This window comes from Strix aluco, chromosome 5 (genome assembly GCF_031877795.1).
Source record: "Strix aluco isolate bStrAlu1 chromosome 5, bStrAlu1.hap1, whole genome shotgun sequence".
Taxonomy (NCBI): Eukaryota; Metazoa; Chordata; class Aves; order Strigiformes; family Strigidae; genus Strix; species Strix aluco.
Window position 1 is genome coordinate 88,795,568 of NC_133935.1, and position 24,913 is coordinate 88,820,480.

Here is a 24,913-nt window from a genome sequence, read left to right on the forward strand (position 1 = left end):
ATCCTTCTGGCTGCGGGTGAGGCTGGGGCTCTACCCCACGTCCCTGCCTGCCAGCCCCCAGCCCGCCCCGGGATGGCCACAGCCCCTGGGGGGGGCTACCCCGGGGCAGGGACAGGCCCCCTCCTCACTGCCGCCTTCAGCTGCCCTCCTCCATGCTGCCCCTCCAGCGTGTCCCCAAAACCTGTGCTTTGCCCCCTGAAGGGTTGACCCTCCCTCTCTCCCCTGCCTGACTGCTCCCCCTGCCTGCCCTCTCTCCCCTGCCTGCTCCCCGCTGCGGGCTCTGGGGCAGGCTGTGCCTGGGGCGGGGTGGCCCAGCGATGCCGACTCCAGCAGCAGCTTTCCTCCCGTGGGAAGGCTTCGCTCAGGCCGGTCTCTGCTCAGAAGCTGCCTGTCCCATTTTACCTCCTGCTCCAGAAGCTGCCTCCCACCGCCTGCAGCACTTTCACAATCCAGACAGCCTGGAGCTGGCAGCCCCACTCCTACTCCCTCCATGCTTCCCCTCAGAGACAGCGTTTTTCTCTCCTTTGATTCCTCCTAATTTCCAGCTTCACATCCAGAAAACTGCAGCCAGACGAAGCTCTCCAGCGCAGCTTTCCACACTCCTTCAGACCCGCTCTTCCGTCCTCCCGGTGGCAATCCCGTAGTGGTGAGCGAGTGCCAAACCGCCCAGGGCAGCTCCTCCACCACCTGCCCCGACTCCTGCTCCGTGTCCCCATCTCCCCCTAGACTCTCTCCTTTCACCCCCCCGGGGAAACCCGCTCCCCACGCGAGTGCCGGGGCTGGCACTCAGCTTCTGCCCTCCCCTCTCCCACCGCGAGCCCTCCTCTCTCACACTGATTTCTGCTGGCGTGATGCGCCGGCTTGTTGGTCGCTGCTTCACAGTGGCTGCCCTGGAATCTGCTTCCACAATGTCCGCTCTCAGCGCGGGCTCGGCTGCTGCCAAAATCTCATCCAGTTTCTCTGAAAATCCAAACATAAGAGCGAACGGGTTAGCAAGGGCCGCCGCACCGAGGCGGCTCCCCCACCACAGGCCCATCCCCGGCAGCGCGGCTCAGCAGGGAGTGAACGGCCCCGCAGGGAGAGTGGGTCGTAGAGCACAGAGTTGAGGAAGCAGCCGCTCCGTCGTCTCCTCCCCAGCCAGTGGCTAACGCAGATTTGAGGGGTTCTGAGGCACAGCAGCACTGCGCCACGCCGCTCCCCGACCCTGGCTGCACCCGGGCACCCCACCAGCCTGCCTGACCTGCCAGCTCCCACCATGGGGAACCGCTCCTGGCTGTGCCACACGTTGGGGAAGCCTCAATCCTTACGTTAGAAGAGTAAATTTATGTCCAGATACATTTTTGATATTCAGAATGAGACCGAGTCCCCCCTTCCCCAAGTCACCATCCATGGAGGTGTAGATGTGGCGCTTCGGGACATGGTTTAATGGTGGACTTGGCAGTACTGGATTTATGGTTGGACTCGATGGTTTTAAAGGTCTTTTCCAACCTGAATGACTCTGTGACTCTCACAGGGCGAAGGCAGGCGTGGGCAGCGGCTGCGCCATGGTAAGGGGAACCCTGGTGCCCCAACACCGAAGTCCATGGGACTCCATGGGGCTCAGTCTGGCTCCAGCACAACCAGCATCACTCCAGTGTATGTTTGAGACAATCTGGGATGTCTCCTGCCCGAGTGGACTCGTGTGCCCCAATGGCCCTGACAGGAGTAACCCGGGCCCTGTGTCCCCCGTGTCCGTGAGCCCGGGAGCTCCAGGTCGGTGCGGGCTGGGGGTGTCAGTGCTTGCAGCTGCGGAGCTGCCACGGGCCTGACCCCCACCCCAGCTCCCAGGCCTGACCTTGGCCCTGTCTCATCACTACAGACCCACCTGACGGGCTGGACTAAGGCCAGAGCTCGGTCTGCTCTGGCAGTGGGCCCCGTCGGCCGTGTGACCATGTCTGTCCTTTGGGGAGCAGCCAGCCCCGCTGCTCCCCCCACTCGCGCCAGGAGGGTGCAACCCCCTCGGACACAGCCCTGGCTCCTGCTGGGGTTTTCTGTCTGGGGCTGTGAAGTGTCCTGGAACGCAGGACATCGGAAAGGGCAGCAGGCAGATGCTGGCCGACGTCACCACCGACCCCCTGAGCTCCCTCAGCGTGGAGCCAGGCAGAGCCGAGCTAACGAAGCTGCTGGGCTGGGGCTCAGCCCACGGAGGGTCCATTTGAGTGTGACTGACCCTGCTCCTACAGCTCCCGGGGCTGGGCAGGGTGGGGTCTGTCGGCTCCATGTCACAAATGGTGTCAGCTGGGCCCGGAGCGTGGCCACCGTGCCGGCACGGTGCTGTGCCAGGGCTGATGTCTCCACCTCCACTGTCCCGGAGCTGCCCAGGGATCGGGGAGGACATGTGCAGCATTCGTCCCGCCAGGCTGACAAGCTCTGCCTGCCTTCAGGTAGAGTTTGCAAACTTCTGGGCTCCTTCCAGCCTGGCTGTTGGAACTCGGGACTGCGAAACGTCACTGCTGACCCTGGAGTGCTGTGACCATCGGGCCTCTATTCCTACAAAACCGGGGGCTGACAGGACTCCAGAACCTCCGCACACTGCGGCCACGGCAGCTGTCTGTGTGGCAGTTTGTGAGTCAACATTCCTGAGTTAAGAAATTAAAACTGAGTCCCAAACATTTCAGAAGCCCAGCCTGTGGAGGAGCGAGCCCTGTGCAAACACTGACGCCAAGGGCCTTTGCCAAGGGGATTTAGGTGCCCTCTGAGGCCAGCACGCTCAGTGGCAGGTCCCCACCAAAGCCCTGGTCCCCAACAACTCCCTGGTGGAGTCCCCATCCCTGGAGGGGTTGAAGAGTCAGGTTGACCCAGCGCTGAGGGATCTGGTGGAGTTGGGAACAGTCAGGTGAGGTTCATGGTTGGACTGGAGGAGCTTCAAGGGCTTTTCCAACCCAGATGATTTTGGGATTCTGTAAAGACCTGCAGCTGCTCCAAGGAAACAGCTCAGGCCAGCTCCTGAGCCTCCTCGGCACCAGACCGCCAGTAGCCAACCACCCATGAAGGGGGGTTTCATGGCTCCTCTTCCTCACCGCCGTGCCACGCTGGCTGCGCTCACCGTGAAACGGTTCACCTGGCTGAGAGGGAGTTGGCTCATCCCTTACGGCCCAACACCAAGTGACTGCGGGGAGGCCCAGCAGCCTCGGGAGGGGCCATGGGCTGATTTGAAAGACCATGTGCTGGAAACTGCCTCATGGGTGTCTCTGGAAGCTGCTCGGGGCAGCCCTGCAGCGATGTCAGTCTGGGGCCACCAGCGCTGCAATGCTCAGTCCTCCCCCTGCCTCTGCCGCCGCTTTATTCTGCTCTCCCTCTCTTCACGCTGTTGGGGCGCAGGGAGACGAACCACCACGAACTGCACTTGGTACCTGCCAGGCCTTCGTGGGAGATGGAAGAGCAGCCTGGAGCAGAGCCTGCCTGCCCCCAGGCTGCCGGGCAGGAGATGGGGGGTGCTGGAGATGCCTGGGAGGGACCCCCAGGAGTGGGTGTGCCTGAGGGCTCTGCCTGCCCAAAGCAGCAAGAGCTCCCCACCACGCGCTTGGAGATCACAGAATCACAGAAGGGTTTGGGTTGGGAGGGACCTTCAAGACCATCTGGTCCAATCCCTCTGCCCCAGGCAGGGCCACCTTCCACTAGCCCAGGTTGCCCAAAGCCCCGTCCAACCTGGCCTTGAACCCTTCCAGGGAGGGGGCAGCCACAGCTTCTCTGGGCAACCTGTGCCAGGGCCTCACCCCCCTCACAGGGAACAATTTCTCCCTTAGATCTCATCTAAATCTCCCCTCTGTCAGTTTAAACCCGTTCCCCCTCGTCCTATCCCTCCCCCCTGATCAAGAGTCCCTCCCCCCTTTCCTGTAGCCCCTTTCAGTCCTGGGAGGCCGCTCTAAGGTCTCCCCGGAGCCTTCTCTTCTCCAGCTGAACCCCCCAACTCTCTCAGCCTGTCCTCACAGGGGGGTGCTCCAGCCCCCCGAGCATCTTTGTGGCCTCCTCTGGCCCCGCTCAAGCAGGTCCGTGTCCTTCTGCTGTTGGTGCCCCCAGAGCTGGACCCAGCACTGCAGGGGGGTCTCCCGTGAGCGGAGCAGAGGGGGAGAATCCCCCCCTCGCCCTGCTGCCCACACTGCTCTGGGTGCAGCCCAGCACACGGGTGGCTTTCTGGGCTGCCAGCGCACGTTGCTGGCTCACAGGCAGTTTTCCACCCCCCAAGTCCTTCTCCTCGGGGCTGCTCTCCATCCCCTCCTCGCCCAGCCTGGTTCTGTGGGTGGGATTGCCCTGACCATGTCATCTGCAATGTCAGGATGTCCCTGGTGACCCCCAGCTGATCGCTCTGACCCACGGGAGCTCTGCATCGCCTCCACCTCTGGTACTGACAGATCTGCTTGGAATAGAGGGGGTCTGGGAAGGTCCCTCAGAGATCTCCCACTCGTAAGCCCTGCTCAGCTTCTTCCCTCTGCTGTCACTGTTACGGTGGACGAGTTGGTCCCTCCCGTTCCCTGTTCCTGGGGAAACAGTTCTGCAGCTTCACGTTACCAGGACAGAGAGTTTTGCTCCTGAAAGGTGAGGAACTGGGTCCAGGCCTCCAGGCTCCCTCCCCGCTGCCCTGTGCCTGTGCTGGAGGAACGCAGAGCTGTGTGCTGGCACGGGACGAGCCTTCTTGCTCCGTTCAGGTTTGTCCATTTCTGGCGCTCAGCCCTGGCAGGAACCTCCTGTTTCTGTAGTGTCCCTCATGCAACGTCCGCAGGGACGCTGCGTCGCGCAGCCATCGCATACAGAGCCCTGCTGCAACCAGCGTCACCCCAGCCTGCTCGGGCACCGTAACAGGGCCTTCGCAGTGGGTGGCCCTCTCCTCCCAGAGCCAGGACCATTAATGGCCCCACCAGCTCTCCCCCAGCTAACTCAGGCACGTCCTTGGAGCCACCACCAAACCCTGTCTGGTGCATCCTGAGGCGCCTCCTCGGCGCGGGCCCGCCGGGAGCAGCAGGACAGCCTGCGTGGGGGCAGCACCGGCCTCACTGGACACGGAAAGGCCGCAGCCGCCATTTCATCCAACTGAGCTCCAGAGGCCTGACCTGGGGCTGAAGGTGGCCCTACCTTGGGCCCCACACACGGGGACATTTCTGTGCGAGGCATTTTCACCGTGGAGCCAGAACGAAGCAAGCGCAACTCCTGGGGAAGTCAGCCCTGGAGATTCAGGGGCCCGGCTGGCAAACGGCCGTTCCTGCCTGTGGCCAACACGAGCCCCGTGTGACCGTGCCCATCTTGGCCTCTCCCTGCTCCCCGCCGGAGCTGTACGTGGTGGCTGCTGCCCGCGGCGGTGGTGCCGGGTGGGAGGCTGACCTGTGGAGCTCTGGCTCCCTTTGGGCCAAGCCTTCCCGTGACAGCGAGGGGACGGTGACCCGGGCCAGTCCCCTGGGGTGCACTTTGCCCGTGTGGGGCGGGCCGGGTGCTGGCCGGGCAGCTGATGGGGAAAGGAGAAGCCCCAGGATGTGCGGTTTCACTCACCCCCTTTTCTTCTCCGCATGGAGGCTTGGAATCAAGAAACAAAAGACAACATGAATGGCATGCACAGTTCCTGCTTTCACCCCCAGCTCCAGCCTTGCTGCCTGCCTGCTGCGCCTCTTCCCCGCACGCCCTCCTGTGCCCGGCATGCTGGCAGGATCAGGCCCCGAGGGCAGCACGTCCCTGCCTCGCTGGGGGCTCTGGGGACCAGGGCTCAGGCAGGGTGGGGGGTGCAGCACCATGCGCACCCTCCCCTGCGCGGGAGGGCGGAGGGCAGGGACCCTCCACACAGCCCCACTGAGCAGCGGGAAGGTGCGATGTCAGAAGGCAGTAAGACTGGGAGGTCTGGTATTTAACACCTGAGCCATGGAGAAACTCTTCGAAAAGCCTTTAACCCCTCCCTGCTCACAGCCTGCACGTCCCCCCAAGCCAGGTTCTGCTGGATGGGAGCGCCCCGTTAGCAGGTGGCTGGGAATCTGCTTTTCCAAGGGGACTGGCACAACACGTGGCAAGCAAACATTAAGGTGTGGCTACGGGGACACGGGATGTTCCGCAAGCTGCAGGGCAGGGACAGGCTTCCAGGGAAATGGGGCAGGGACATCCGACATAGCTCCCCTCAAGAAGCTGCAGCTAGAAAGGTCCCTTTCACTAACACCACTGTCCCCTCAGAAAAGGAGATTGGGCTCTAAACTCACTCAGGGCTGAGGCGGGGGATGATGACCCGCACAAAGCCTCTCCCTTCGCAGTAAAAGCTGGAGGAACAACCACCAGGAGACAAAGTGCGGGAGGAGGAATGATCCCCCATTTTCCCTGTGCCGTGCGCCCTGGGGATGCGTGGTGTGACTGGCTACAGCATACTCCCCGATCCACGGGACGTGAAGCAGGGACTAACCACCACGATTTCCTGGAAAACATGTGGACTAAGACTGGTCACTGTCCACAAATCCCTCTCCCGGGAGACATGGGCAGCTGCCGCTCCCAGGCCCTCTCCAGGTAGGAGAGAGGCAGCGTCTAGATGCAAAATCCTCAGGGAGACCTAGAGGACTCATCTTTAATATATTCTCTGGCAGAGCTATTTCTCTGCTTTTCGTGACTTCCCTTTCCACGAGCTTGCTCCCCTCCCCCTCGAGCGAGCAGCTCTGCTTGCCAAAACATGCAAAGGGGGCCCCTTCCCTCGCACCGCTGCGGGTTTCTGCGGTGCTGGTTGTCCCATGGTGATGCCCCACAGCCCACCCAGCGCTCGCGAGGCCCGGTGCTGCGCTTGGGGGGCCCGTCCCCTGCAAAGGTGCCTGCACAACACGACATTCACCCGAGATGGGCACATGCAACTGGGGAACGTGTTCCGACAGAGGCGACATGCTGCCTGTGTGTGCGAGCAGGCACCTGCTGCACCGGCTGGCAATGGCTTTCAGAACCAGCGACCGAGAGGGAAAATACGAACCCCGGGGTCTGTGCGGTATCTGTACAAAGGGAAGGGCAAAAAGTGGAAGAAAGGGGCTATTCTGCACCCTCTCCTCACGGCTACTAGCAAACACCGTGCCTTCAGGCTCAGCAGTAACGGTCTGGAGAAGCGGGAACGGGCGAGGGTGAAAATCAAGGCAGTGGGCTCAGCACAGAATAAACCACAGCGGCCATCAACCAGCTGATGCAAACCCCTAAAAGCTGAGATTTGCTCCTTCAAACCTACGGTTGGGTGCTGAGCCCGAGCCCTCAAGGCCTATTCTTTCACGAGAAGCCCGCAGCGTTGTGAAGCCTGGACAGGCAGGTAGGACAGGGAGCAGAGCAGAGCGAGAAAGGTCACGGACCTTCCTTCAACGCCCCGGAAAAGAGAGGGGGGTGGCGGGGTCTCTGCCCAGGTTCCTGCCCCCCAAGCAGGACGGGAGCCTGCCAGGCACAGCCCCCGCGCCCCGGCCAGCACATCTGTACATGTCACCTCATTTCCGCACGACAAAACCAGAAATACAAATGGCAGAAGCGTGAGGCAGGGCAGGGGGCCGTGCCGTGCCGCCGGCTGCTCCCTGTCGCTCTGCTGATGCTCCACGTCCCGGTCCCACCCTGTGCCAGCCCGGAACAGCCCGTCTTGGCACCAGAGCTGCCCGTCGGAGCGTGGCCACCCCGGAGGCTCCCTGAGAGGGAAGGGTCCCCCCGGCTCCCCCACTGCCACGCCAGCAGAGAGCCCCGCTCAGCTGCCCGGCGGCCTCGGCAGCGCAACGGGCGGCCCAAGCGGGCACGTCGCTCTGCGCAGAGGGAAGGGGCTGCCGTCGGGAGGGCACTGGCACCCCTGCGGCTGGCAGGAGGCGACCGGGGGAGCCCCGTGCGCTGCGGGAGCGTGGGCTCAGCGCGGCTGCCGGAGCGGCTGGGAAAACCAAGGGGCTTCGGCACAGGGAGCGAGGACGGGGTGGGGGTGGAGGGGTTTAAGAGAATATAGGAACATGTAGATGCAAGCTGGGATAGCAAAGCATCTGGAAACGTGGGTAGGCTCTGTAGTGACAGCAGAACGTGTGAGCGTGTGTGCACAGGCATGTGTGTGTGTAAGGGGGGAGGGTGGCCAGGGGATGCCAGCTAATCTGGCAGCGTGTGGTATGGGCCTGGAGGCAGAGGGAAATAAAAACAAGGGGCTGCTCAGAACGGGAGGAGCAGGGTGCCTGACGGATGGGGCACGGGGGCGGCGAGGCTCTCCGCACACACCCGGCCTCCTTCCCCCTGGCTGCCTCTCCGGGGAGGTGGCACCGACGGGCTCTCGGGAGAGGGGGGGTCCCGCGGCCCTGTGGCTCCCAGCCCCCCGCCAAGCACGACGGAAACTTCGGCGCAGGAGGCGCGCGCGTCGCCTCGCGCTCCCGCTCATGCACCCCTCTGGCACGTGGAGGTGGGGCGAGCGCGCTGCCGGCCGCGGCCCCGCATGCTCCTCATGCACCCCGGCATGCCCGCGCCAGCCCCCGCTGCCGCTTACCCAGCTCTTCCAGCTCGGCCGTCATGGACTTGGAACGCAGCGTCAGGGTGGTGCTGGGCGCTCTCTTGGGAGGCGGCGGAGCTGAAAGGAAGAGAGACGGCATTTTGCATTTCTTGTCCAGGAACTTACGAGGAGTGGCCAGATGCAGATGCCACTTCTTCTCCACAGCCTGGATCTCCTCGTACTCGCGGGATGAGGAGTCGCACTGCTGCAGGATCTTATTGAGGCTGCGCGTGGAAGCAAACTTCTTCATGGTCTCGGTATAGCACAGTCCCGGGGCACGGGGCAGGCCCCGGTGCGGAGGGGCCGGTGGCTCCCGCAGGCACGTGCCGGCTGCCCAGGCTCCCACAGCCCTCAGCGGAGGAGAGTCCAAGTCATGTCCCCGGGCTGCGCCTGCCCCCCTGCAGCTACCGGAGATGCTACGGCTATGAAAGCCTCTCGCGAATTAAATCTGTCTCAGGCAGCTGGCTGCCTGCCTGTGGGACTCAGCAAACAGCTTTGATGGCTGCTTCCCCTCCGCACACGCCATGGGTGGAGGGTAGGAGGGAGAAACAAGTCCAGCAGGCCTGATCTCAGTCTCTCATTCCCGCCTCGGCGCGGCGCATCCCCCAGCGAAACGCAGCCCACCCACCCTCCTGTGCCGGCTCGGCCGTATCCAGGACGGGGCGAGGCTCCCGTGGCCCTACGGCCGGCTCCGCCGCGGGCAGCGCGGGCACATGGCCGGCACGGGCCAGCGTGGGGCTGTGCCGGGGCGCGAGGCCACCCCGAGGGGCTGCCTAGGCGGGCCGGCCCGCGGGGCTGCCCCGGAGGCACCGCATGCCATGAGCCCACCGGAGCGGGGACGGCTGGAAGGCTCTTCCTCTTCACTTGGGGTGCCTCCTCCTCCTCCTCGCGCTCGCTCGCTGACAATGCTGGATTCAACGCTCAGGCATTGCCATGGCAACCGGAGCTTCAGGCTTTGCTGCCTGCATCAGAGACCCCGTCAGGGGCGGATTCAGCCACAGAACGCCAGTCCCACACAGGCCTCCATCACCCGGGGAGAGGCGAGCCCCAGCCGGGGGGGGGACGGGGGGGGTCTGGGCACCCCCCGGCCGTACCGCGATCGGGGTCCCGCAGAGGGGACTCGGCTCCGGTCCCCGCACCCCACAACGGAAGAGCGGCCGCCCAGCTCCGAGGGCTCAGGGCACGGGCAGCGACGGGCAGCGTGGGACAGCGGCTCACCCCGGCTGCAGGGCTGGAAGCGCCGGCAGAGGTGGCGAGCGGTGGTCCCAGCACCAATTCCCGAGCCTCAGCCTTTCCCACGGCTCGTGCTTTTGTGCCGTGACAATATAATTGCAGCTCTTAGTGTCAGCGCGCAGAGCTGCCTCCCTCCCCCACGCCCCGTGTGCTGCGCTGCCAGCGCCCCGCTCCCGGCCCCCCCAAACCGCTCCTGCCCCGCAGCCTGCCTCCCCCTCCCCGCACACGGCCCTGAGCAGGGGGTGGGCAGGAACAGCCCCCCCTGTGCTGTCAGCTGCTCCCAGATGTGCCCCTGCCCTCCACAGCTGGATGCTGTGATGTGTCCCCCCCCCCACACAGCTGGCTGCCCCCATCCAGCTGCCCTCCAGATGTGCCCCTGCCCCCCTAAGCTGGATGCCCCCATCACACTCCCCCCAGGCCCCACCTCTGGCTGAGGGTCTCAGCTCTGCCCTCGGGGCCTGGGGACATCAGGGTGAAGGCCTGGAGCCTTCCAGGGGCCCCACGGCTGCCTGCACTTGCCTGAGCGAGGGTGAGTCCCCCCCGCTGGCCAGCAGCCCCAGGCCTGGCCGTGCCCCCCAGGAACCCACAGCCACAGCCCCCCCCAGGAGAGGACAGGCTCCACTCTGGCACCCCCGCCTTGTCACAGGGGCTGTCCCCCACCCTGGCACCCCCCTGCACTCCTGTGGGCACCGTCCTCCACCCCGGCCCCACCGTGTCCTCACAGGGACCCCACCAGCCCCACACAGGGGCAGCTCCCCGTCACCCCCCCTGACACGGTGGGGCCGGTTCCCCACCGCAACGCACCGAAGGAGGGGCAGACCCCCACCATGACACCCGCCCTCCACCCGTGCCAGGCTCCTCCCGGCAGACCCCCGGGCTTCTGCACCCCCGCTGACGTTTAGGCGACGCGACCCCCTGCTCTGAGAACCACGAGGCTCCACACCTACCCTTCTTCCGAACAACTTCCTCCGATTCTGGCTTGCGGCTGACGGAAACAACCTTCATCACCAGGTGGTTGCCCCCTTGCCGGATCAAGGAGACCACCTGCTTGTGCCCCACCTTCACCACGTTGACACCGTTCACCTAGGACACAAACAGAGAAGAGCCACGTGAAGGCTGGCTGTCACCCGGAGAGCGGGCAGAGGGTGAGACTGACGGATGTCGAGCCACAAAACCAGAGGATTTTGCATCCCTGCACCTGTTTTTACAGCCTAGTATGTGTCCGTATTCGCGGTTCCTGCGGGGCGTCACCTCCCAGTGAGCAAAACCCCCTGGAGAAGCTGAGGGACCTGCAACAGGCCAGTGCAAACCAGTGCGCACCAGTGCGCCCCAGGGCTGCAGGCAGGCGGGAGGAGCTGGACCTCCCCCTTCCTCCCGAGATCACTAAAAACTGGGCACTTCCTAGTTGTGTTGTACAGACAGAGACACTGTTCCGCTCCCCAGCCACCAACACGCCACCAGCCCCGTGCAGGGCGCTGCGGGACACACGCTGAAGCTCATTCCTGCCGCTGTTTTGAGCACTAACGTCACCTCTTCCCTTCTCCGACCACAGGCGCCGGGCTGCGACGGCCGGCCCCGCGATCGCAAGACACAGACCCAAGAAATAAACTGGAAAATGCATCCTCAGTACTGGGGTACCCAGCGAGTACCAAAGAACACAAGGTTCCCCTCGGGGCACGAGCAGACGGACCCTTGCTTTAGGTACCTGAGGTTCAGGGGCCGTGGGGACGGGGATGCCACAGTTCAGACACTTCACCGCTGGAAAAAACTGGTTTCAACTTTTGCGGCTTCGTTACCCGCTTGTCAAAGAACCCGAGTGTTTGCACACTTTGGCACTTCTGCAATGTGCCGGCTACTCCGGGTGTAAGGTACCAACCGATGGCAAGTAAGGGACAAGAGATTACCCGTGGGCAATAAACAGACAAGCGCTTATGTTAATGTTTACGTTAATATTTACGCTTCCAGAAGTGGAGCGCTCAGCGGAGGCAAGGACAGGGTTCAGGCTGTCCGTGCACCGTTAATTCCGTCGCCCTCAGTTCCAGACCAGCAGCGCTAAGCCCGGCCGCTGCACGCCACCGGCCGCGGGTCTCAGACACCAGCCCTTCCTCTGCAGCTTTGCCCCAAACGTTTACTCATTCCCACCACTTAAAAAAACCAACAACTCGTTCCTATATTACTATTAAGAAATTGGTTTTCAGGCACAGGCTCTTGTGCTGCCCCCTCCGGCGCAGCCCCACCTGCTCCCTGCCGGCAGCGTCCCAGCGCCCCGGCCCGTGGGGTCACCCCCACAACATGCCCAGACGCAGAATTATCCTGGATGCTGGAAAATTCGGCATTTCAAGAATGTTTGGGTTTTACGTGTTCCAACTCCAGCTGGAGATGTTTCGTCTTTAGGGCAGACTGCACGGTTGTTGAAATAATTAAAAGTTTGTAGGTTATAACATTTGCAATACGTGAGCCGTGGTGCTGTTTTCTATGAAAAACTGTAAAAAATATAAAAATGAAAAAAGGGGTTGAACTGAATTCTGAAATGGAACATCAACGTTTTCTAAGATGAAAAGCTTTCGAAATAATAATTTTATTTCAAATATTCAATTATTCAACTGATTCAGTTTTGATTATAATTGATTCAATAATTATTCAATTTGCATGAAAACACACGTTTTCCTCAGAAAATCTGATTTTGACGAAACTACCAGCCTACTCTGGTTAAATCACCCTTAATCTTTGTTTTGGACGAGCTGGATGGAACGGATTGCATCCTGGAGCACGGTTATCCCGTGTTTTCTCCTGATCCTAAGCCACCTCAGCAGTTTTTAGTTTCCCAAGGCACCTTCTCCCGGCAGAGCCCAGCGCTTGCCTGGCACCGCAGCCCGCCGCTCCCCTGCACACCCATCATTTATCAGCGGGGGTTCCGGGGTCATTCCCTGGGCGTCTATGAAATCACCAAGCAGCATCAGGTCTGGAGCGAAGTCCTGGAGGGACCCACTGGAAACTCGGGCCGGTCCGGCTCCTGGCTGGCAGCTGCTCGCCAAGCCCCGGCGGTTTGTGACCCCCGCCCAGGCACCCGGTTTTGTAACGGGATGTTACAGAGCGGTAAACAAAATCTACTACATCCAGTCACCTTTACCAAACAAATCTGACACCTCCAAGAACAATGAACTTTGTTCTGTGAGGTTTTCTGCTGGCAATTATATTCTGCTCTTTAACTCTTTATCAACTGCCTGCAGTATCTGATTGTTTATTTTTTGCCAGCAACCGGTATCAGACTCACAGGTTTATAATCGACTGGATCATCCCTTTGCCCCTTCCAAACACCAGCGCTCTGCCGCTCTCCTGGCACTACCCCAGCACCACACAATTACAAAACACAAATACTGAAAAATTACCACCTGGAAGATGCTTACAGCTTCAGCTGCTAATGGCTTGGAAAGCGTTTCATCATCTGCATGTGATACACGCACATCACCCTGCTCCCTTCCAAATAAAGAACAGAAATACTGACAGAACATGCCTGAGCTTTCTGTTTCATTTTTAATCATCCAAACTTGTCCACCCAAATGGGAAGCAGTTCAGATTTTTTAGGTTACTTGTATGCAGAGAAGCAGGAGTGGGAGGTTTTGACCTTCTGGGATGGAAAAGCAGGATCCCCCCGCTCCGTCCTGGCGCAGCGCTGGCGGCGAGAGCGGGGGCACGTGGTCACCCGGAGAGCACCGAGCTGTGGCACCCACTGCCTGGCAGCAGCACGACCCGAGCACCGGCTCCTTGGGGGTTCTGGCAGACTTCGATGTTTTTGCTGACAGACAAGTGACAGATGGAGAATGTTGATTTTCAACTGTTTATAACCGGGTGAGATCAGGGATGAGGGAAAGGTACTGACGTGGTCAGGCAGCTTTTTGCCCAACGTATGCCCACGGATGGACAACTCCTACAACAGCCGTAAGACATCAACTCAGCCTGTTTTGTGCAACTTCATCCACCGCTGGGCCCTCCTGGGCTGTCTGGAGCACAAAAAAGCAGTCATGGGGAGACCAACACTGGCTTTACAAAGCACACTAAGGGCCAGCCACAAAGACAAGAAGAACATGATGCTGGCCAGTAAGTGCAGAGTCTCAGTGCCACGCTTGCCCAGGACCGCTGACTTGACCCTGTCTCTCAGTAACACCCTTGGCCAGAAGGATGCCAACCCAAAGCCACAACCAAAGCGGCCAGGGACGTGCCAGAGCTGGTTGAGTTACCGAATCTGCAGAGAAAAGCTGGGTCACTGGAGTGTGGATGTGGATAATTTGGCCTACGGGGAAAAAAATAATCTCTGGTGTTGTTTAAAGGGAGGGAACAGCACATTAAAGATCTTTCAGTGACAACCTCAAAGCATCAGCCCCATGTTGCCAGGCCTTTCCTGTGGAAGATGGAGTAAAACCAAGGAGTGCTGAAACCCAGGAGACTGTAGCTCAAGGAATGACATCTGGCAGAAAGCAGGTAAGAAAAGCAGTCAAGAAGCTAAAGTAACATAAGAAGTCAAGAATGAGTGTTCTACAGTAAAGCCAACCGCAGGGGAGACTGGTCAGACAGGTGCTTGTACTACACGAGACTATCTGGGAAAAAAGACAACTTCTGAAAAATACGAAATCCTGATTCACCCCCAGTTCCTGGTGAGACCAGGAAGAAGATGAACTACAGAACCCTGCAACTGCGAACAACTCTGAGTGAACACGCATCCGAGCGAAGTTTCTCGAACAGTTGCTCTTGAAAAATTCAGAATACAACAGAAGAACACACCTGATGAACAGGTTAGCTCACTGAGAAGACGACGTGAAGATTTTCAGTTCTTTTTCAGCTTCAAAGCTGCGCTGAGTCAGTACGGCACGATAAACCGGGAGCACCGAGGCGGCAGTGCCTGGCACCGGGGCCGGGCTCAGAGCCCCCAGGGAGGCGAACGCTCGTCACTGGGGAGTGGTCCGGGCGCGAGGTGCCCCGGGGGCACCAGGGGCTGCGCTGTGATGATGGTGCTGATCTGCCCAATGGCGAGAGGATCTCAGCTGAGCCACCCCCCGCCCTCAGCAGCAACGGAGCGTCGAACCCCGCTCTCAGGAGCACAACGCCCCCTCCCACCGGAGGGACAAGAGCACTAAGACATGAAAGGAGGCAGCAAAACGAACCAAGCAAAGTGTTTCATCTCTCCGAGCAGACCCCTGCACAGAGGATCCCGGTCATGCAGCCAGCCTGGGGCTGCCTGACAACGTTGGAGCGATGCAGGGGAATTACCTGAGACGCACACATGAAAACCAGATTTTGGTCCCAGTCTATGAAGTGCAGAGATGCATCTTGGAGAAGACCGGCTGTGGGGAGACCTGCCCGTCGGATTAAACACTCCGAACAATTGCTGGCCCTCAAACAGGGAGGTGCTGGAATGAGAAAGCTCAGACAGGCAGTGGTGGAAATATGACTGGTTTTGATCCAACAATAAAGAAAAATTCCGGTTTCTTGGACACAACTGCCTGATGAGGATGCCCTGCTCTTGGAGATATGCTTCTGGCCTGGAAGAAGACTATTGATCAAGAGTTAAATCACGCAGAAAGCGTCTACAGAACGGAAAAGTACTTAGAAATGTGAAGACACTACGTCAAAGTCTGGGCATTATAAACTGCTGCAACTATCTCCCGAGTAGCCACACGATGCGTCAGTGCTGGTGAGCTCCAGGACTCCCAGAGCGAGAGGGCAGGAGGTGGCAGGTGGGTCCCCGTGTAGATCCCTCAAAGTGATGCTTCTGGGGAGGGGCCGTCCGAGCCCGCTGCGCGGTGCTGAGCAGGGGCCTGGGGTGCAGCTCCAGAGAGCTCTTGGAGCTGGTACCGACGGCTCTCAAAATCCTGGGCTCTGAGCACAGCAGCAGCCAAAATCGCCAACAAAATATATGGGGGAAGAGGCAGAAAGCGAGGTGGGCAGTGCCGATGGGGCTGCGCTGATCCTGCCCGCGCACGCCTCCAGCACGGCCGCAGGTCTGGTCCGGCACCTCACGGAGGAAGCGGCGGAAGTAGAGAAGGGCCAGAGAAGGGCAACTAAAACGGTCAGGGGAGGGAGCCACCGCCCTGCGAATGCGGAGTGAGAAGGCTGGGACTATCGAGCACTGGAACGGGCTGCCCAGGGAAGGGGCTGAGTCACCGTCCCTGGAGGTGCTTAAAAGACGTGTAGCTGTGGACGCAGGGCCGTGGTTTAGTGGTGGACTTGGCAGGGCTGGGTTTACAGTTGGGCTTGATGATCTTAAAGGTCTTTTCCAGCCTAATGACTCTGTGATGCTATGACTCCGGTTTGGAGAAGAGGAGGCTTAGGGAGGAACACGGCCAAGGCTCCAAAACTCCTCAAGGCAGGGAAGCAGCAAAGGCAGAAGCGCTGTTCACCAGCCCCGGCAGCGCTGGGAGGAGAGGGCTCTCGGCGAGACCGGCGGCAGCTCAGACTAAAGCAGAGCAGAGCGAGACGTCTCTGTGCGGCTGGCGATGGGCTCCTGGAGCTGGCTGCCGGGGGAGGCCGTGGGGGTGGACAGCGCTGGTACACGCCGAGGGGGCTCAGATGAATTCCTGGAGAGCAGGTCCTGGCACAGACACGAATGGGGCTGAGTGGGGCCGCTGCTGCTCACGTCCCCTGGGCGGTGACGGTGGGTGCTGGCGGGCACCGGGACAGGGACCACCCGAAATGGCCGGGCACGTGTGATCTCCTTAACGAACAGCATCTGGTAATGCTGCTGTCAGAGACAGGGAGCTGGGCTAATGGACCATCGCCTGGGCCTCTGGGACATTTCACACCTTCAGTCTGACCCACCCAGCAAGCTGATAAGGATATGAAGCTTTAATACTGGCACAGGAGATAAAGTCCTCATTCTCCTGATCATCTCAGTAGCTTTTCTGTGCTCCTGCTCCAGCCTGAATTCATCTTTCCTGAACACAGATCTCTAGGGTGGTGGGTATTACTCCAGGTGAGTAGCACTAACACTTCCCACCTTGTGACTGACCAGCAAACCCCTACGGCAGGAGAAAGCTCTGGAAAGACAGGCAAGAGCCGTGTGCTCTTGAAGCTCAGGGAAGGATGTAGGGAGTGACTGGCCCAAGCGGCTGCCATGACAGCAGAACCGATCTCCCCACCGAGGGGGCTGGAGAGCAGCCCTGGTTTAGATCAACCGGCCACAGCAGCTGCGGGGATCCTCCAGCTGTTCCAGGTGATCAGGCCAACCAGCTCTGTGACTTCATCCCTGAAGCAATGGGAAGGGCACAAAAGCCCTCCCGAGTCACCAGGATCAGAAGGGGGGGAGAAGGACTGTATAAGCAGATGAGCCCGACAGAGAATATAAAAACTGAACAAGAACTCAAAGACAGCGACGTGCTTGAGCTGGTGTCAACCCCCTTCTGCCTTCAAAGTGAGAGGGGATGGCTGCCGTGGTGGTGAGTACAGCACTGTGCCACTCTGTTAAACCAAAATCCCGTGTAATGTCAAGTAACTTCAAAGAAGTGAATTTGGTATGAAACCCTGAACCTGCCTCATGTGGAATATCTGAAAGCAGCTGGGCAGAGTGACCTGGGTTCAGCACATCTGGCTGCTCTAGAGCATGAGAAAACTTCCTCCTCTGCGGAGATCAATGGGACATCCCTGCAGTCCCCAGCGTGGAGCCAGCAGGGCTGGGACAAACGGAATGTTCCAGGCTGAAGTGAGACTGGGGGAAAAGAGAACAGAAAAGTCTCCCCGTGCAAGGATGGAATCCTTTAACAGCGACGGGTGCCCAAACCTATGACAGCACCGTGCTTGATTGTTGGAGGAGGATAAAGGTACCGTCCCTGCAGCTGCAGCAAGCACGCTGTGGCCTGTTCTGGACGCTTCATTACCCAAATGATGTTAACCAGCGAGAAGCAGCTTTGAGAAACGCACAGTATTACCAGAAAACTAGAAGGGCTGAGTTCTGAGGGAAGACTGAATGAGTCCCCCATTCCACGGTACCCGTCCGTACCCTCACCGTGTGGTACCGCCTGTAGGTGACAAGACTGACCTGGCAGTGACTCACCCGAGTCACACACGCTCCCAGGAGTAAGAAGTTACTTAGGGGAACGTAAGCTCTGAAGCCTGAATTAAGTTTGTTCTGCTCCGGAGCTCCGTTACAGCCACCCACCAGGAGAGCAATGCATCCACCAACCATGTGCACAGATCCGCTGGGCAAAACTCAGGGGGGTTTGGGGGTAAAGCTTCACCAACAGGAACAACCCTGCGCGTCGCTCCAGGGAGCAGAGCTCTGCATCTCCGATGGCCAACTTCACCCGTTCAGCACCTCAGAACACTCAGGCTGGAGAGAGGCTGCACGACTATCCAGATCCTAAGGAGCTCCTTCTGAGAACCTCAGCTCTAAACTGTCTATCCCACCTCTCCCAGGCAATCTCATTCGCTGGGTGTAGGACGTTCTGGTGCAGAAATGCTGTGAAATGGGATTTCACTAAAATCCAGGACGGGTTATCCAGGGGATCTTCTGTACATGCACTGGGATCGGCAACGAGCTGCCGCCCACCAGGTCGGGCGACGGAATTAAATACCCCCGCACCAGAGCTGCTGCCCCATCACCCCTCCTTCAATATGCTGAGCAAGATGGACTCCTGCAGCCTCAAACCTTTTTTTTTCAGCTCGTGAATCACTCTGAGGGCCGCTTAGAATTCTGCTCAGTAATGTCAGATCCATCCCGTGGTGTGAACGTCTGACTTGCACAAAGTGATGTTTTAGTGATCTCCCCGAGCTGCAACCAGAATAGGCAAGTTCACATAACTCTCGAAGTTTGTCCTTTACATCTACAAAATATCTCTGCCACATCCTACGCAATCAACTAACGATAACACAATTATCTTGGAGAAACCCATGTCCTTTGCTGAATTACATTTTTCCAGGGTAATTTCACATGCTGTAACCTACATTCTTTGCTTGCAGACATGTCGTCTTGCAGGGGCTGCTGGAACATGGCTGCTTCAGCAGGAAAGCCAGATCACTCTGCAGCACTTGCTCTATCGTCAGCTACTCCCCCACCGCCTGTGGTACCTGCAGCCCTTACACACACGGGGGGTTCTCACTATTTGGAAACACTGACAGAAGTGTTGAGCTGCGGGGATCAAAACATGTAGAGACCTTGCTGGTGATGGCCCCCACACTGGTACCCTCCCCGCAGCAGACGCGTTCTGCAGCGTGCCCCTGCACGACTTCCCAACGCTTCTAAGCTGCGTTCGTCCTGGTAGTTGCGTTTGTTGTAGGTTTATTTATGCACTGGTCTCATGGTTATTGAGGAGGTCAACGCATCCTCACCCTCACCAGTCCTACCGTGCTGTCGAGAAACGGTGGCAGGCTTGTCTCCACCTTCCATGGACCCATGCTGTATGATATCAATTGTATTTTCATTCTCTAATTCTTTGTTGATTTGCCTCAAATTAATTGCTTCGTTATTTTACCCAGCATTGATGCTGAGCTAAACAAGCTACAGTTTCCTGAATCACCTATTTTATACCCTCAGAATATTAGAATAGCAACAGCCCTCTACCAACTCTTTGAAATTTCATAGATTAGCAAGATTTTGAGGTATTAACATCAGTGGTTCAGACAACTCCTCAGCTAGGCTCTTTTAGACACTTGGGTATATGTTATTCAAGCCTGTTAATTTGAGTATGTTTATTTTTAGCAAATACTATCTCACTTTCTCCTTGGTTACAGCTGGGAAACTTTCTGTTCCAAGCACATCATATGGATAGATACATCCTCCTGATTTGTTCCAAACTCAGAGCAGAACATTTCTGCCTTTTTTTTTTTTTGCACCAGAATATACAATTTTATCATTTACATATAGAAATGGATCTTTACCAGATTTTATTTTCTTCTAATGCTCTAAAATTTCTTATTATCTTTACATGTTGGCCTTTGATATTTCCTTTGGCTTCCCTTATCAACCTCCCACACACTTTAGCTCAAATTAACCGCATTTCCTTCTCCTCTACTTGCTAACCTTTCCAGTTAAAAGGGGATACATGTGTCTGTAAGTAATATTTAACTGCTCCTTCTTATCTCACTGAAGTGGGTGATGTCTTGCCCAGCAGAGTTTTTCCCCTGATTTTTGGACTGCATTTAGCAGTGTAGCCTCAAATAACCCTTAGTTTTTGTTAATTATGTAAAATTAGTGTTCCCAAATATCAGAAACTCTTGAGGTTCAGAAAAACGGCACTCTTTCCTCCCCAGGAGACACTCACGCGTTGCTGAATGCTCTGCACATAAGCCCAGCCAGAGCGTGACCACCAGACCTGCTGCTACACCTGCATGTTTTTATAGGAGCCGTCAGTTCTTTTTTTTTTTTTTTAATCTGTCAAATGAAATTAATCCTAGATTACATTATCTCACAGCAACAATATTTCACTAGAGACATTCAGGGAACGTTCCCCTGTTGAACTGACCTCTGCCACAGCGGGTTTCCTCCCTGCCCACAAGGAAAGGGGACTGGGGGGTCTCCTCAGCACCCCCAGGAGCCTCCTCACTGCCCTGCCCTCCCCACCACTTTGGCAGTGGGATCCCAGGACGACTGTTAATTGCCATTTTCTTTTAACAATGCTTTTGTATGACTGTATAATACAGACCTAAATGATCAAAATATCCAGCAATTTCTAGCAGCACTTGTATCTAGAGGCGCACGTGCTCGATGGACGTACGGAATGGAAGTGCACACACTCTTCTCTGTCTCACTAGTTCCAGGCTCCTCGAGGGAAGAAATGAAGGACCCGAAGCCCGCCGAGGCTCAGAGGAAGACACACAGACTGTGCTCTGCACTCCTGGTCAGACAAGGCAGGGTTTCCAAAATCCTACGCCCCGATAGGTCTAATCTAGTCCCAAACTGTGGCACCGTCCCAGGCTGGTGCTGTCGCGTTGGCTCCAGTGAGCCAGGTGAGCACTAAGTGCGTAACGGTGTAAGTGTCTGCACGTGCCCTGTGCCAGGGCTGGGCACAGACAGGCAGACACCCGGGTACCCTCCGCAGCAGCCACCACATTCCAACTCCACTTTGTTCAGAGGTATCTCCACAAAGCCCGACACTGAGCTCTGCACGACCGCCTCAATCTTTGCGGTTTGAAACCATCCCTCAAGGAACGCCACCTCTTTGTGCAACCACATTTCACCCGGCTACGTGCCACCGTAAGTCACCCCCACTTCCCCTGCCTCTAAAGGGTTACCCACCAGAATACACAGAGTCGTTGAGATGTACCGTCCAGAAGTGCTTCCACACTCTGGTGCAGCGTCCATCCCGGGACTCGAGCACAGACGCTCTTCGCCTTAGCAGGATCTGTAGGACCCAGGATCTGTAGGACCCAGGATCTGTAGGACCCGGATCTGTAGGACCAAGGATCTGTAGGACCTGGATCTGTAGGACCTGGATCTGTAGGATCCAGGATCTGTAGGACCAAGGATCTGTAGGACCTGGATCTGTAGGACCTGGATCTGTAGGACCAAGGATCTGTAGGATCTGGATCTGTAGGACCCGGATCTGTAGGACCAAGGATCTGTAGGATCAAGGATCTGTAGGACCTGGATCTGTAGGACCAAGGATCTGTAGGACCAAGGATCTGTAGGACCTGGATCTGTAGGACCAAGGATCTGTAGGACCCAGATCTGTAGGACCCAGATCTGTAGGACCTGAATCTGTAGGATCCAGGATCTGTAGGACTCGGATCTGTAGGACCCAGATCTGTAGGACCCAGATCTGTAGGACCCAGGATCTGTAGGACCTGGATCTGTAGGACCCAGGCTGTCTGAATGTCATAGGAAAGGTGGGCTTTACCTACTCCTATAGTGCTACCAAACCCTTCAGTTCAGAGTGAAAGAGCCCAGAAGACCTCGTGTCTGTGTGCTGGAAGCCCAGTTCCTGGGGTGTGCAGTCCCAAGCAGTTGCCTTCCTTTCCTCTTCAATTCCCTCACCCCTGTGTGTCCTCACTCAGAGCAGATCAAGCTCCTGTAGCCGGGGAGGGGGCAGCACGGCTCCCCCAACCCTGCATCTCACCTGGAGGCCGCAGCACCAGCACTGTCGTTAAGGGTGGTACAAGCTGAACCCGGAATGGAGACGCCTCCCCGAGGCACCCTGGAGCACACCTGTGCCCCCATGAAACACGCCTGGAGCGCTGCTGCTGGCTCCGGCCCGGCCACCCAAGCCCTGCCCGCAGCAGGAGTCTCGGCATCACCCCTGCTGCGGACCGCGAGAGGCAGGGCCCTTCCGAACGGAGTCTGTCACACGGATAAAGAACAACAGAGCACATTTAAAATGGGGAGAGTGCTCTGCCTCGGCAAAACAAAACTCTGGGAGGAAAACAGGAAAGAGGCAATTCAGAGGCCACCTTGGCTAAAATCCTTCAGTGGTTCTGCCAGGTGACTCTGTGCTGGAAAAGCGCCAGGAACCGCATGTTGGGCCTTTCCTCATCACCCTTGTCCCCGTCACTGTCAGGAGAAGGCTGCACCAGACACGGGGCAGACACCACGCACCAGTCACAACTGCCAGGAGGTTTGCCACCTGCCCCAGGGCCTGCGCTGGAAGCGCTGCGGGAGGGTTTGGGGACTCCTCTGCCCCTCTGATCGCTGCCCCGCACTGCTCATCACCCTACTCAAAAACCCTGAGCAGCCTAAAGGCGACTGCAGGGCTCAGGGGCGATGGAGACAAAGTGAGAGCACGTGCCAGCTACGTTCTCGACAGTCTGTCCCCAAAACCTCTTCTGGGCGAAGGGAAGACCCGCAGAGAGGACACAGCTCTGCCAGGTCAGCGCCTGGCTGGGCCACTGGGGCTGCCAGCTGCGACTCAGCCCCCTTGGTCCTGGCGCCTCCGCGGAGGACGATGGAAGATCACCAGGAAGAGAGAGACCCCGGGGAACCCGAGAGGGAAGACTGTGACCGCGCTTGCTGATGTGGAGAGAAGGTGTTAAACTAGAGAACAGGGACCTAAGGCCAGAGAGGAGAGGAGGGTACGGAGGAGGTATGGCAGTGCGGGCCCACAGGGACGCTCATCTTGCCCGAGGACTGGGCACTCGGGAGCTTTCCTCGGGTTCAGGGAGTGCCGACAGCAAACACGAAGAGCTGCGCATCCACGGTGGTCACAGGGCTCTGCTGTGGTAGAGACGTGGGACTGCGTGTGTTGATCAGGACGTGGGGATGTCCTCAACAGGCTGTTGAGCAAGGACAGGCTGGGAAGGGAGACGTCTCCGGGTGACGGAGCTCTTGCCCACACTGAGCTGCAGCGCGGGAGCACAGACGTGCCCTCCACGAGTCTCTGACCCAGGCTGGGAACAGGGGGGACACGGGCTGTTCCCAGAGGTCCATAAACAGCTGGGGGAAGCCCTGCAAACCCTCATCCTCTCCAGGATTTTGACTGTCCAGACATCCTGGGAAGGCAGTAGATCACTGGCCGGGGAATCCAGGAGGCTCCCAGACCGCTGGAGACCATTTCCTTACACCAACCCTGGCTGCTAGAGGTGACACCTTCTGCTTGACTTGCTGCTCACCACCGGGGAAAAACTGGTGGTGAACGTGGTCACGGGGCGGCTCAGGCTGCAGCCACTGCAAGATGGCTGCACCGTGCACCCGGAGGAAGGCGCAAGAGGCGAGTGGCAGAGGTAAGATCCCGCGGTTCAGAACAGACTTCAGCTTCCTGAGAAGCAGCCCAAAGGGAAGGGGGTGCTGGTTTTCAAAGAAATAATTTGAGATCTCAGGAAGAACCCACCCAGCCTGTCATTTAGGAAGACTGGGTATTTCTGCAGAAGGCTTGATTGGTATCAAGCTTCTTAATGAACTAAAATGCAAAGAGCACATACAAGAAGGAGAAACACTGTCAGGCACCGAAATAATAAAAACATTGCTCAAGCACTAGGGACGGTATGAGGAACAAAGCCGGAGCAAAGACTATCAAAAGACATTAAGCAGAACAAGGACATCTTGTAGTGGTACACTGGCACCAAAAGGAAGTTCAGGGAAAATGCGAGTCTGCTGGTGAAGAATCAGCCACGGACAGTACAGACACAACCAAAATGCTTAACTTCGTTTTGTGTCTCAGTGCTCACGGACAGAACGTGCTCCGCTCCCAGACCTCGGAGTGCAGCGGGTGATGTAGCCAGCAGTGGGGAAGCAATGGGTTAGGGACCTGTGAGAAGAGCTGCTGCATCCAGGCCCACAGGCCCGGGGGGGCTCAGCAGAGGGGGCCGAGGGAGCTGCTGAAGCAATTGCGAGGCCACGGTCTATTCCCTAGGAGATGTCGTGGTGACTTGGAAGGTCCCTGACAACTGGTCTCGAACATGACACTCACCTTTGAGAAGGGGACTCAGCCCTTCCTCAGCCTCATCAAGGCCGTGGAGCACGTCTTCGTCAGGCACCAACATGTGAAGGACAAGGTGGCAAATAGGAACACTCAACATGGAATTCCCGGAGCAAACTGCGCTTGACCAAGATGGCTGTGGCAAAACAACTAGTTCTGTGGGCAAGGTGGGAGTGGTGGATGCGACACACCATGACTCCAGCAAGGCTTCTGACACCAACCCCCACGGCATTGTCATCTGGAAACCGAGGAGCTACAGGCCGGACGCCCGGACAGCTCTGTGGGCTGAGAGCTGACTGGACCGCTGCGTGAGAGGCGGTGACTAATGTCCAGGCAGCTGGCGATGAGCTGGGCTCTCTAGAGGCCATCCCGGGGCCCATCTTGTTCAACACCCTCAGTAACGACACCGAGGACACCCTCGGTAAAAGCGCAGGTGATATTTAAATTGGGAGGAGCGTCTGTCACGGTGAAATGCAGAGCTTCAAACCAGAGGGGCCTGGAGAAATCCAAGGACTGGACTAACAGAAACCTCCTGAGTTCACTAACGGGAAGAAGAAAGGCGTGCAGCTGGGGCAGACCACCCCAGCACTCTGCTCCAGGCTTAGGAGAGGCTGCCCGAGCAGCAGCTCTGTTGAAGAGGCTGAAAAGGGGTTTAGGATGATTGCCAGCCTCAGGCATACTGCGCTACGTGACGAGCAGCCTGGCCAGCAGATTGAGGGAAGTTATTCCCTTTTAACTCAGAACCAGTGAGGCTGCACCTGGAATACTGTGTTCAGGTTTTGGCCATCAAGTTCAAGAGAGCTGGAGAGAAACTGAAGAGGGTCCAGACCCAGATAACATGACAAAAAAACCAAAGCAGCCTACAACTGCTTGC

General features: G+C 58.1%; 1 protein-coding gene across 7 annotated transcripts in view; it reads right to left on the reverse strand.

Annotated features, from left to right (window-relative positions):
- Positions 1-24,913, reverse strand: part of SHANK3 (SH3 and multiple ankyrin repeat domains 3) — a 350,787-nt gene that overhangs the window by 39,631 nt on the left and 286,243 nt on the right. For 6 of the 7 annotated variants that reach the window (XM_074828195.1, XM_074828198.1, XM_074828191.1 and 3 more), the window contains exons 17-20: positions 10,651-10,786; positions 8,468-8,548; positions 5,521-5,544; positions 833-960 (exon numbers count right to left, since the gene is read on the reverse strand). In XM_074828195.1, coding sequence (XP_074684296.1) covers positions 833-960; positions 5,521-5,544; positions 8,468-8,548; positions 10,651-10,786 — 369 coding nt within the window. The remainder of the gene's footprint in view (positions 1-832; positions 961-5,520; positions 5,545-8,467; positions 8,549-10,650; positions 10,787-24,913) is intronic. The other variant, XM_074828192.1, reaches the window with a different exon arrangement.